This window comes from Lonchura striata, chromosome 3 (assembly GCF_050655825.1).
Source record: "Lonchura striata isolate lonStrDom1 chromosome 3, ASM5065582v1, whole genome shotgun sequence".
Classification (NCBI taxonomy): domain Eukaryota; kingdom Metazoa; phylum Chordata; class Aves; order Passeriformes; family Estrildidae; genus Lonchura; species Lonchura striata.
Genome location: NC_140705.1, coordinates 30,407,984 through 30,422,070, shown reverse-complemented (window position 1 = coordinate 30,422,070; position 14,087 = coordinate 30,407,984). Strand labels below are relative to the sequence as shown.

General features: G+C 39.9%; 1 protein-coding gene across 5 annotated transcripts in view; it reads right to left on the bottom strand.

Annotated features, from left to right (window-relative positions):
• Positions 1 to 2,254: 2,254 nt before the first annotated feature.
• Positions 2,255 to 14,087, bottom strand: part of KCNQ5 (potassium voltage-gated channel subfamily Q member 5) — a 277,080-nt gene continuing 265,247 nt past the window's right edge. For all 5 annotated transcript variants that reach the window (XM_085574760.1, XM_085574761.1, XM_085574762.1 and 2 more), the window contains 3 exons: positions 9,061 to 9,192; positions 8,090 to 8,216; positions 2,255 to 7,743 (listed from right to left, as the gene is read on the bottom strand). In XM_085574760.1, the coding sequence (XP_085430886.1) occupies positions 6,802 to 7,743; positions 8,090 to 8,216; positions 9,061 to 9,192 (1,201 nt within the window). In that variant the 3' untranslated portion in view covers positions 2,255 to 6,801. The remainder of the gene's footprint in view (positions 7,744 to 8,089; positions 8,217 to 9,060; positions 9,193 to 14,087) is intronic.

Below are 14,087 nucleotides of genomic sequence, written 5' to 3'. Positions count from 1 at the left end.
GGCGGCGCAGCCGGCTCGGCCGCCCATGCGGAGGGACTTAGCGCGTCTCAAGCCCGGGGCGCGCTGATTGGCCGAGGCGGGCGGCTCTCTGAGCCGTGATTGGCTGGCTCCGCACGGGGCGGAGGCTCCGTGGCTGCCCGCGCTGTGTCCGGGGCATCGCGGAGTCGGTTGTGCTGGAAAAGGCCTGTGGGATCATGGAGCCCGAGCCGTGACCCAGCGCCACCTTGTCAAACAGACCGTGGCACTCCGTGTCTGGCACCGTGCCACGTGCACTGTTTCCTTAAGCACTTCGAGCACGGTGACTCCCCTGCTCCCCTGGGCAGCCTGTTCCAATGCCCCATCACTCTTTCTGCAAAGAACTTGTTCCTAATGTGCAACCTAAGCCGGTCCTGGCACGCTTTAGGACTGTGTCCTCTTGTCCTGTCACTGGTTGCCTGAGAAAAGAGGCTGACCCCCACCTGGCAACAGCTCCTGTCAAGCAGTTGTAGAGAGCCATAAAGACTTTACTTCAGGATAACCAACACCTGCTCCGTCTGCTGCTCCTCACAGGACTTGTGTTCCAGACCCTTCACCAGTCTTGCCCTTCTCTGGACTTGCTCCAGCACCTCCGCGTCTTTCCTGCAGCGAGGGACCCAGAACTGGAGAAAGGACTTGAAGTATACTGATATTTTCTGATTTTCCTCTCTCCCTGCTCCTCTGCCAGCACAGGGTGACCCTGGGTTGGGCTTAGCTGAGGAGGAAGGAGAAGGAGGCAGCAGAGGCAAGAACATAGTTGAATACATGTGGAAAGTCTGTAGGGTGGGGGGAGAAGGCAGGCAGCCTCAGGGGATGCCACAGAGTGAGGGTGGCTGTGTGTAATTTTGCCAGGTGCCCAGGCTGGTGTCATGCTGATACACTGCAGTCTGATTTTTTAAGTGAAGTCATAATACGTAATCTCAAATGACACCTTAATGATGCTTTGATGAAGCTTTTATGTTCAGTATGACTCAATGTACTAAAGCTGATACAATACTGGAAACAGAATCACAGGATGGCTGAGCTTGAAAGCCTCTGGTTCAAACCCTCCACTCAAGCAAGGATACCAAGAGCCAGTTGCCAAGGTGGCTTGTGACTTTCTCCAAGGACAGAGATTCCAAAACCTCCCTTGATAAACCGTGTCAGAGCTTGATTACCATCACTGTGAAAAAAATAGAGAAAATCAAATGAGAACAAAAAAGAGCTAACGTACCCCCTGCCCCTTCAATTACACTAAAAAATGCTAAATCGTTGTTTAAATTTCCTTGTTAGGTAGGGTCCTGGATTCTTATTCTACAGAGCTTGACAGTAAACATTTATGCATGTGTCTTTATGGATACATATCACCATCTGTGCCTAGTTATGGCAATCTGCCAGGTAACCCATCAGGAAAAACTACTCTGTGATGTCTTCTGACCCTTCTCTAACAGCTCTGCACAAACAGGAAGCAAGGCTGCCTGGTTTAACACAAGAACAGAATGTGTACATTTGATTCTTTCCCTGTCCTCTGCTTATTCCTAGGCAGAGCTTGGTAGTGTTCACATTGGCTAACATGGAAACCTTTCCGCCTACTGTGGCTTTAAATTTCGGTATCTTAAGATGATGTTCATCAGAGAGGCTGGGGATCACCTGCACATTGAGATATCTAGGTCCAATCTTGAAGCCTCCACAGAATCAGTGACTTCACCACAAGAATAGGCTCTCTAGTATTTTACACTCAAATAGTGAAGCTTGTCTTCAGCCAGGCTGTAGGAAGAGCACTGTGGCAAAAAATAGGCATGTTGCAAATTAGTGGTTCAGGTTTGGTGCAATATTCCACAGCAACTTTCATGGTCAAATGCAGAATATACAGCTTCACCTAGGCCTCAAGTTAAACTGAGATGACAGATGTGCCTTCCATGAGAAATCCTGTTCCCCACACAGGCCCCCCATTGCCAACACTGAATCCATTGCCCTTTATCAAACAGGGAAGGCAGCAATAACTTCAGAGCTCATTTTCCTGGAGGAGCTGCAACATTAAGTGAAACTAAACTGCTGTAAACAGTTACCAGAAACTGAACGTCAGACTGGTTTCTGCACATTTTATTCTAATAAACTTCCTTTGTGGTGTTTTGGTCCATTTATTAAGTAATTACAAAACTTTAAAGGGAAAACAATGAGCAAGCTTGGCTTTTTTTGCCTTATATATGGTCACACCATACAATCTTTTATATAAGGAAAAAAACTCAGTAGTCACAGCACTTTTCAAGTCATTTTTATTAACAACGATATGGATTCAACTTTGTCAAGAATTTACAATTAACATTGTAATGTACTGGCTAATATTGCAGTGTCAGTGGAAGCAGCCATCGTGCTTTCAAAGCCTGCTATGAAACTTTCTTTTTGTCTTTCAAAGAAGTCAAAAATGCTTCCAATAGTAGATGACATTGGATATGTCGAATTGCCCTGTGTGTGGCCACAGCTGAATGAATGGCCACATTTGCATCCAGATGGATGGATAGGAAAATATTACATATTACATGCTTCCACTGACGTTGCAGGGGACAAATCTTATTTCAAAAACAAATTAAGATTTTTAGACAGTGAGAGCACATTGTGTGATGTTGTAATCCATTTGAATAAAGTCAGTTAACACACTTGGAAAAAAAATGTGAAGCAGAAATACCTGGGACCAATTCTTTTCCGTATTTCGTTCAAACCCAGTGAATCCAAAAGGATTGCATGACATATATGTCAGGATAAAAGTTGGCCCAGAGAGGCAAGTTCATTTCTGGTATAGGTGGTTCAGTTCCTGCAAGGTCAATGGAACTGAGTGATTATCCCAATGGAGGCTGAGCTTCACCCAGTTGGGCAGTGAATTCATTGAAGACAGTGAAACCATCCATGGATGAATTTAGCCTCGGGTGTTTAAACCCTTTTTTCCTCCATTCCTTTGCTGTTATATTTTATTTTCCTGCTTATTCCTACTTTCTGAATATTCTGATTTTCTCTGTGCTTTTAAAAAATATCCCTTCTCTCCTTCCCTTTTTATATCAATACTTTGTGCGTTATTTTGTATATAGTCAATGTGACAAGGGTAAAGTCAGCTAAGTATTAGTTTCCTCAGGAAATAACTGGAATATTACCATTTTCACTTCAAACAGATGCCCACCAAAATCAGGATTTGAATCTGAGTTCCCAATTCAAGAAAAATTCTTGAATTTCATAGAATGAATGAATTCCATAGAATTTTTGCTTGAGTAAGGATTGCAGGTCCCAATCCAGAAATACTACTGTACATCAGATGTTCTACTATACATAAGCAATTCAGCATGATTTGACTTATCACAGATAAGCAGGTGAATTACTCATCACCATACTATAATGAGAGCAGTCACTCTGAGTAGGAGTATCTCAAAAACATATGGAACAACTGTGGGCACTGTAAATAAAAGTGTATGATCTTTGCAATCTTGAACCCTAGGCTAAAACATCATATTCATATTTAAATAAAAAGTATAGATCATATAAGCCAGGAGCAAATACAAATTTTTGAACAAATAATAGTCATTGAAACTATTCTTTTCAGCTCTCTCTTCATTCAGGTAGAAGAACATGCTGACCAGAAAACACTTATTTAGATAAGGCTTAGGTCCTGGAGCTCTTAGTTAATTTCAACTTCTCTCTTCTAACAATTCTCAAGTGGATTGTAAATCAGAAAAAAAAATATTTTTCATCCTGACTCATGGACAAATCTTATTAGTTGTCATGAGCTGGACTTTAATAAGGAGTTCAGGACAAGATTTGAAAAGCCAGACAGTCCCTTCTTTTGTGAAACCAATGAATGACTGTCAGTCATGACACTGTCTTTGAAAGAGAGAGCATAGAAACTCCTCATGAGGAAATACGAGTAAAGCTTATAAAAGTCCAAACAAACAATTCTTCCTCTTTAAAATTTCATATATTCACTACTCTTTCTATTTTCTATCAATATTATGTTAAAAAATCCTATATGATAAAACTTGCAGCTACAAAAATAATAATAATGGTGAGCATAAAAGAAAAAAAATTAGAATTTTAAACCTTAATTTGAAAAGATACGATCTTCTGGGTTTTTCAGTACTTTGTAAAGACATTAATATTTTCATACATAATTTATAGAACTCATTCTTTTGTGCACAAAATTGTATTAAATAAATTAACTTAAAGTTAGAAGGACTCAAGCATCTCATTTAAGGCAAAAATACCAAGTTTCCATGAGATAAATTATTAGCAAACCCCAAGGCCCTGTTTCTGTGCAGAACTGGGACAGGCAGGGCCATTGCTCAGTTCTCCCATCGACGCTTTCCAGGTGCAATGGGGATGCAACCATCTGCTCCTGCAGATGAAGGTGGAAAAGTGGTGTCCAATTCATGATGCCTTGGATTTTCGGTCTTGTCAGGGAGGGGAAGGGAGTTTCACTATGGGCACACAGTTGCCATGTGCCCAATCACTTGCTCCTTAACTGAACCTAATGACACATTGATGCTTAGGTCAGCAGGAGGCTTCACATGAAAGGCAAGAAAGGCACCATAAACAAGAAAAAGGAAAAAATAGCCTAAAAAACTATTATAATTTTAAAATTTTCAATACTTTAAACTTACATATCTGTCTGGATAAACTGCAGACATTCAAATAAGTTAACAGTTAAGTGAACTGAGATGTGGAAAAAAATGTATTTATCCTCACAAAATTGCTGTTGTAATCAGGCTTCGGTATGGTCAGATTGCACATAAAAGGAAACAGGAAAGGCTGAATGTGGTGAACTATATGGCAAATCAGCGGTGAGGAAATTGTGCTTCAAGGTGTCTTTCAGGATTTAACAACTGAAGTTTGCTCCAGCATAAGCCATGGAACACAGTGTACCATCCATGGACCCCATATAATGACACAATATATACACTCTACAGTTTGCACGTACTTTCACATAATAAAGTTTTCATGTAACATCCAGGAATACTTCTGTAAAGCAAATGGAAGCATAAGTTACAATGGTTTCATAGTAAACAGATCAGCTCCTTCACAATACAATCTACAGCATTTAGCCACAGTTAAGACTGGAGTGATGTTTTTGATGTACATAGCGAGTTCCCAGTGGGTCTGGGCCTTGAGAAAACACTGCCCTGAGTGAGCTGGCACTGGCACAACCATACATTCTGTATTCCTGCTGCTAAGAGGGAAGCTGAGCCCAAGCTGGGTTGTCTACAAGCCTGTGGTCCAGGTGGGGTGACAATCTGGCAGGAGGGAACACAGAAACCTCATTCATCTGGGAAGAGTGAAAGCCTGTTTAGGCTCTGCAAGGGCTCTCCCAGTGGCAAAGCCTTGCTGGGGATGTGCAGGCAGGCACTAACACTGCTCGTGCACCTCAGCAGAAGTGAAGTGTAGGCTAGAGTAAGAGAAAAAAAGAAGATGCATCAGGCAGGAATGCTCAGTCTGATGTAGGCTTTGAATTTGAAAACTTGGGTTTTAGCAGGAAGGAGTCTGCTGAGATCCCTATGTTGGAAAGTTCATAAGAAATTACTGTACATAGTGTTGAGCTAAGAGTGGGACAATTTTCCCTCTCTCCTCTTCCCTTGCCTTTTTTTTTCTTTTTTTGTTTTAGTTAAGGTGGTTTTCTTTATTTCTGTTTCTGATTGCCTGCATGTCTTTTTTTTTTTTTTTTTAAACATTCAGTATCTGTGAGGAAAAAAGCATGAAACTTTTTCCATCTTTACCTTTCTTGTTTTATTTTCTGGGATGATTTCCCTCCCTGCCCATCTAAATCCATATTATTATTTATTTTCCCATTGATTATGTTGTCTTTCTCTTCTGTTCTGCCCACTTTACTTTTACTCTGTATTTGAGTTCCTCATTTTCCCTTCTTGCCCAGCCTTATGAAAGTGCTTTTGTAGTATCAGGTTGGGACAGCAAGGAAAATTGCCAAAATTTTCACAAGAAGGAAATATTGCTTCTATAATAAAGGCAGCACCTGTTTCCTTCCCTCACCTACTGCTGCCAAAATGGTTCAGATTCACAAGTCAGCTTCTCAATGAGACTGGAAGAAGGAGAGATTCCTTTGAATTTTCAGTGCAGTCACCTATATTATCCATTTCTGAGGCCAGACCCAATCCTTAAAATACAAATCTTTTGTAACAAAATAGTTCTTGTTATATAGAACAATGTGACAGTGGTGTGTCAGGTACTTCTGCCACAGCACTAGATCACCAAAAATCAGGTATTAACATACTGTTCTTCAGAGATAAAAATAACTGATTACTGATGAGTTAATGTTTGTATCTTGCGACAGGCAGCCATTTCTAACCCCATGTTTCTCATTTCCTTGGTACCTTGCTAGCAGCTGTAGATAATCTTTTTGTTGTAAACATAAACTATCATCTAAATCAGGACATTATATATATATATTTAATCAGTTCAGAAGCAAAGTGCTTTAAACCTTAAGGTTTTTACTTCTGCCCCATGGAAACAGCACAAGGTCTAAATGCTCAAATTTTTGTTTTTTGATACATCCTGCAGCATTAGCTTTGTAGGCAACTCATTTAAACCTACTGTACTACATGAAAGGCTGCTGTACTGTAGGTGTAAATTTGGATGTTAGCCATTGCTTAGACATGCTTTTTTCATGCAACTAGGAAATATGGGCTCATTCAACTGCTTTACAGATTCATCCTGATTTTTGTGATTTTATCTTATTAAAAAGGCTTTCAAAACAGTTCATGCTATGATATGTATGACTAGAGGAATAACCCAGCCAATGAAGAAAGTCAGAAGTTATTTAAGTTTGACATGGAGCAGACTGAGTGCTTCTGTACCATCCCCTGGCTTGCAGATGTTTTGAGATGATCTTGATATTCCAGTCCTTAGAGAGTCAGCAGAGAGAGTTGCTTCCACTAACGGGCGCGAGATGGCTTCAGTAGTCTCTGTCCCTGCCTCTGTCTCCAACTCTTCATCCGTTATAAATAATTTTGACTCCCTCCATTTGGAGTATACATCTTGGCTACCTCTGGAACTACTGGAGTCACTGCCAGCAATCTGTATATTCAGTTCTTCTGTTGACTGTATAAGGTTTTGTACAGATAAAGATTTTCCTAAATCCATTTGCACTACAGGTTTAACTGAGAGCAAAGGTTCCCCTTCTGTATCCAGACTTTTTCTCCATGTGAGATCCTTTGTCACACTGGGCTGTGCAACTTGTCCATTATCCTTTGATGCAACAAGGCAAGCGGTGACATTAGAAATATTTTCCTGTGTCGTTACAGGAATAATATGAATGGGCTCAGGCCTATTGATATGCTTCATCGATGAGAAGGGTGGTATTTGTAATGTTGTCGGAGTTGCTGGCTTAGTTGTCTGGTTTATTTGGTTTGATGTATTATTTACTGTTGCAGGTCCGTCATTTGGCACTTGTGTTGCTTGACTATGCATAGCTGGACTAAAAGCACAGTAAGCCTGAGTGCTAAATTCATTTGGTGTCAGTATAAGCTGTAGGCCACGAGGCAGATTGGCACTAGCTGATCTGGATACACATCCACTAAGTTGTGCAGAATTAGACAAATCTTTGCTGTCTGATGGACTCTGGTAATCAGAAGTCTGCTCACACTCGAAAGGTGGCATTTGCAATGAAGCCAAAGTGAGCGCGGATGCAGATCCTTTTCGCAAAACTTGTTGATAAATATCTAATAGACAGTCCAGTTTTGATTCAATGGATTGTACCTATATGAGAGGAAAAGGTCAACATTAGTGCCAAATACTAATTTAAAATACCTGTAACCCAAGCAAAGGGAAAATGTAACTGCTGAAGAGAAAAATGGAAGTAGCTTGATGTATGCTATTGACCCTTGAAAAAGAATGTCAGAAGCCATGTACATTTTTCATAAGCAAGCTGAGAAAAGGGGAGAAGAGGTTAAGGTAATAAGATGCACATAATTTTTATTTCAACATATAAACAAAGCAGATACTAGGAAAAAAAATTTCTTGTTCAGCTTTTGGAACTGGCAATAAAACGCAGAAAAGGTTTGAGCAATAAAGCAAGACAAAGTAACACAGATAATCACTCTACCTGTTTCTCCACTTTGACTACCCGCCCTAACATACTGACATCATCAGCTGTCTCATGCTCTGCAGGATTCTTCTCTCTGCTTCTTTTATCTGCTGTGATTTGTCCTTTCCCAAGAATTTGGTCAACGCTGTAAGAGAAACCAAAAGCTGTTGCCATTCCTGGAACTGGCATAGATGTGGAAGTGTTTGCTATATTTATATGTTAAAAATGAAAAAGATCACAGTACTTCACGAAAGCACTCAAAGAAGAAGACAAACAATTTTATTAATTAAGGGAAATGAAGAAGAAAAAAAAAAAGTGATTTTTGAGCATATTAGACTGCTTTTCTTTTTTTGATGGCACTAACCAGGAACCAGAACTTAGCCATCATCTGGGAAAGCCAAGGCAAGTCTTGCTGAAAGGGGGAAAAAAGAGGTGGCGTCTCCAACAACTTGATCTTATGGACAAACAAACATACCAGTGCCACTCCCCAGCTCCCCCAACAACATCCACTCCTGGGACAGTTGTCAGTTTGAACCAGGAATCTCTAACCTTCTCTGATAATGATAAATATGATATAATGTTGTTTGGCTTGGTTTTTTAAATTACTATTGCTGGGAATCTCTAACATAAAACCTGCATAAATACTACATTACCAGTAGTTCTCAATTCCTTTTATGTGAAAAGAGGAAATATGGGATGGGAAAGAGGCAGTTCTCAATGTCTTCCTCACCCTTTTGACTAAAGTTCTTGTTTGCAAATGGACTTTATAGATAAAGGGTTGCCTTTTCTATTCTTCAGACTTCTATTTTCTGAGAAAAATTTGGATATGTGTTTTTTTTGTTTGGTTTTGCCCACAATTCAATTTCTGGCTCAGCTGTGTTCACAGAAAGAGAAGCTACATAACACAGAAATGTTAAACGTTGCCAATATATTTTATGCAGTGAATGACATTAGATGCTTATGCGGAGTGTTACTAATTCTTTCCTTACCGTGACTGAAGACTTTTAATCCTGCATAACATGTCTAGATGACCTGCTGAATACTGTTCAATGACATCTTTGACATCATATGGACGAAGCGTTTCCTTAAACTTTCTCTTTGCAACATGAAACTTCATAATTCTGTGGGGGAAAGGGATTTTATAGGTTAATTTTCAACAGTTGAAGAACCATAGATATATTTCATTGACAAAATTCGATAGGCAATTTTTAAATGGAAGGTATTTTCAATACAGTTTGTGCAGGTAAACTTTCACATGGTTTTTTGTAAGTACAAATGCACTGTAGCTATGTCTTTGAATTGTTTGAGAGATCGGGTAACACTGTTTTGAAGACTGCAGAGCAGGTTTAGTTTATCAATATATACCTGTTGGACTTTTTTATGCTAGATGCTTGAGATGAAAGGTATGCCTGACTCAAACCTGGGATTAGTTTCACTGACTTGAGTGAGATATAATGTCAGCTACATTTGTGCATAAGATACTTCTGTTCTTGTTACAGGGAAGATTTCTTTAGTGAGTCGATTACACAAACTTATAATAACAGTGTTCTTGTTCTGGTGTTCATTTTAAGTTCCTTGCTTTCCTCTGTGGGAAGAAAAAAAAAGCACCCCATTAAGTTTTCATCAGTTTTTATTTTTTAGTTAACATTCTGGCCTAAATATTCGTTTTCAACTTATTTGCTGACTTAAGATCAAATTTTGCAGGCTGAAGAGAAGTTTTTATGTTTGTTCCCTACTCAAATATATAGGAATTATTGCTTAATTAGCATTCACTAATTTTTCCTTGAAAATTTTCCTTGACAAATTTGGAAAGTAAATTACAGTGAGATGATTTTCCTGGTAGACTGGTAGAACCTGAAGTTTTCCTTGGTTTACATAAGAATTAGGACAGAAGAGAAGGGATCAGGTGCATTAGCCATGCTGGCCTGTGCTGCAGAGTTTATGAATTCCCATTAGGGCCAGACTGCTGATATTTGCTATCTATTGCAATTGAAAAAGCAGAGACTGTAAGTTGTTATCCTATCCCAAATGCCAACATTCATGAGAATATATTCCCTCCGTGTTTATTATGATATGTATTCAGCAGCTGTAAGACAACAAATGATAATGAAACTCAAAACATGGTTCTCACCCTCTGATAAAAATAGATTGTTAATGATTGTTAAGTCATTCTTCACATAGTTAGGATAGATATTATGATAATCGGTATGTAGAGTTGCCTTGATAATATATAGTGATCCTCTACTGATTTTTGTATCATACATAAATATTCTTACAGATAATGTCAGCCTTTTCTCATGGTACTTAGCTTATTTGTATTTCCAATTCTGGTGACTTTCAGTTAAAAATGAGATTGTTTGTCGCTGGTTTAGAACTTGAACTATGATTCTGATTCTGATTGTAGAAATTAAAAATGGACAAGGCCTGTTAGGAGCAGTCCATAAACTTGACACTTCAGGACTGATCTCCACGCACTTTCAAATATATCGGGCTTTTCTCTTTTGGATTACTAGCTAATTCTACAGACCAATGGCTTTTGGTATCTTTTGTAATCTGGAAGCCTGTGAAGTTGTGATGAATCAGGGATGCAGAATTTTTTTGTTTAGCAGTCAAATTATGCCAAGATATTGGTTTATAAGACCCTGACAACCTAATATTCTGAATCTAGTTGTTTTTTGAGGTTACGAAAAATGAATAATGCAGCTGACATATAAGACAGTATAATAGTTTTGTTGTTACTATTATTATGTTTCAGTGGTCACAATGTTTACTTCATGCATTTCATTTAATAAAGTAAAAATATGAAACTCTATTATAAAAGAAGAGCCAGACGACTATTGGCATAATTGAAGACAACTGAATTTACCACAACTGGGTGATTTTACAAGGGAAGAGGCAGAAGACTAATTATTATTAACAACCATGGAAGCTCTTTAATCAGTTGGCACAAAAGTCTTCATTACTACTTTGCAGCTTTATAACAGTTTTTTGCTTATCAAGGCAGTTTGTTCATAATGTTCAGAAGTCAAACAGAATTAAAAGCATCACAGCTGTATCAGTGAGCTGTAACTTTATTATTTCTGGTTTAGGTATTAGCTCATGTGATTCCATTTTAATTAACTTCAGCAGGGTTTATAACAGACCCATATTGCTTACTTCTTTTTCTTCAAGTACAGAAAATTTTACATAAACTGTACAAAAAATATCACACTATTAAAAAACTAATTTTAAAAGCCTGAAAGTTAATTAAGAAAAAGAAATATTGAATTATTTCAGTGATGGAGCCTTGCAACTGCTTTGCAGTTATGAAATTTGGTTGAACTTTCATAGTTACTTAGTGTCAATTTTGTAAAATCAGTTGGCATCCTGTATCTTCAAATCCCTATGTAATTAATGTACTGTGAGGTTGGTAATTTCTGGAGCAGATCACGCAGGAAAGTTGTGGATGCCCCATCCCTGACAGCGTTCAAGGCCACGTTAGATGGGGCTTGAAAGAAGCTGGTCTCAAGACCCGAACAACCTTGGAGCGACCGGATGGGAGGTGTCCCTGCCCATAGCAGGTGGTCGGAACTAAATGGCTGTACCCAAACCATTGCAGGATTCCTTATGTTTGGACACCCATCCTGATAGATCATGCACCAGTACGTAGACTGTGCGTTCCTGTGGGATAAAAGCAAAGGTATTTGCAGGTAACCCATCCGTACAAAAAGGGGAAAACGAGCACCGAGTCACGCACCCCGCGGTTTTTCGGAGCAGCAGCCCCGAGCTCGGACGGGAGGGAGGGCCGGGCGGGCCGGGCTGCCCTTCCCGGCGGCACCAGCAGGGGGCGAGCAAGGCCCGTCACAGGCGGGGCCGCGCCGCGTCCGCTCCGCGCTGTGCCGTCAGGCGAGGCGGCGCTTGGGAGCTCGGAGCTCATGCGGCAGACGATGCGCTGTTGTTAACCCACCCAAACCACAAGCGTGACAGCGTTCTGGTAGCAGTTATAAAAAGTAGCTTATTTTAGTGATACATAGAAGACCAGAAAAAAAAAATCATCTGTTGAAGCAGACCAATATATTAAAGTGCTTTGTCTCGAATTAATAGCTAAACCACAGGTCCTATTAACCTTTATGTACCCCGATCATTTGTGGAAAGTTACGGGTCCAATACCAACTTTTGTCTTATTGACCCATAGCAGCCAAGAGCAGCACCCATTTCATTTATCTGTTCTCAGATGCAGGTCTAGCATTGCTCTTAAATTAAGTGCTTTCTGTCCATGCATGTTGCATATCTTCCCTGGCATTCACTGCATTGTAATTTGCATTCATGTTGCCCCTTCCAGTAGTAAAAGTTGTTTTGCTTGTCATTTAGTGCACTTTTCTGAGGGTGGCACCAGGTTAGATGATCTCTAATCCTCCGTGCAGCCCTGTCATACTCATGCCATTCACATAAGCTGTGTCTTGTCAGTCTTGTCATTATCTCAGGAAGAAACAGAGCTTCATTCTTCTGGGGTTCAGGTGGAATCATACATGGTTACTGCCTTGAATATTAAAAGTCAGGTAGATTGTTTTATCCATAGCCAGATGAGGTGACCCCAAGTTGTTTGCTCACCGACAACATGAGGAAAGCAGGTGTATAGAGATCTACCTGTGCTGGTGCCTCTGTCTCACTACCCTTACCTTGCCAAATATTCCTTCTTCCTGGTAAAAATGAATGTGAAGAAGAGATCAGGATCCAAAACAGAGAGGCCAGCAGACAAAGATATTTGAGACGCTACATGTGAGGCAAGTGAGTCAAAATTGTCTTCTCTCTCATGTCTTAACCCGACTCATCCCCTAACAGCCAGAAACATGATTTGTCCCCAAGTACAGCACTGTCTTAGCCAACCACATGTATAAGAACCTTGCCTAGGCTCTGAATACCATCTGGCAGAAAATAAACAATGTGTTTGGATTAAAGAGAAAGAGGGGATTCTGAAACACTACATTAAACAAATTCAAAATGGCTACTAAAAATACATTTTATAGGTGTTGCAGGAACATTGCAAAGACTGAACATACACAGTAAATTATATTTTCCATCTTTGTCTGTTAAATATGTATGACTGTTCAACTATACAGCTTATCAGCTCTAGAATTCTCAAGTTTCATTACATTTAGCCACAGTTATTTTTTTTTTTTCTTAGCAACAAATGAAAACATATCTTTGCAATCACTAGAGTTAAAGACAGAAAAGACCTATTAGGTCAATACTTTCATCTTCCTGCCATTGCAGTTATTTTCTATTGCATATTTATTTATGCTACTAAAATCTCATTTTATGTTACATAAATAGTACAGTAGTTCTATCATTTCCATGTGGAAAGTATTATTGAAATGAGTGCTTCTTGCTATGGAAAATGATCAGAGATATCACAATATAGGGAAACAAGCTATCCTAATCTTCCTTTTAGTCTCTTTTATACATATTCATCATTGTAAACTAACAGAGCTGGAAAAGGCAATGCTTTTTGTCAGTCTGCAGGAACTCTGCAGGATATTATTGGCTTTTTGTTCACAACAAGACGGGACAGTTGAGTAGTGCTGAAGACCCTGCTGGCACACAGACTCAGTGGCCTGCTAGCAAGGACTGCTTTGTGCACTGCTCTGATCCCAGCCAGAGGCTGTGGACGAGCAGGACTGATCCTGACTGGGCCCAAGGCATGCTGTGGTGCACACCATGTTCCACCACACTGCCCATCTGTTCTCTGCTCGCCCAACTTTGTGCAAATGCATTGAGCAGGTTTTCTGTACTTTCCCTACTCCCTCAGTTGATCTTTCCTGACAGAGAGCTTGTGGAGTAAGACGGGATGGAGCGGGCAGCACGAGAGATAAAAGACTCAGTTTAGGAGGCTTTGAGAGCAGATTGAGAGCTTGACATGTTACCAGACAGGTTTGCCTGGTGGGTCTTCAGTAGGACTAGTTGAGAGTCCTGTCTTTTTTGGAAAGGACCAAAATGTTGAGAACTTTTTCAGGAAAGGACTGTTTTCTCCATCCTC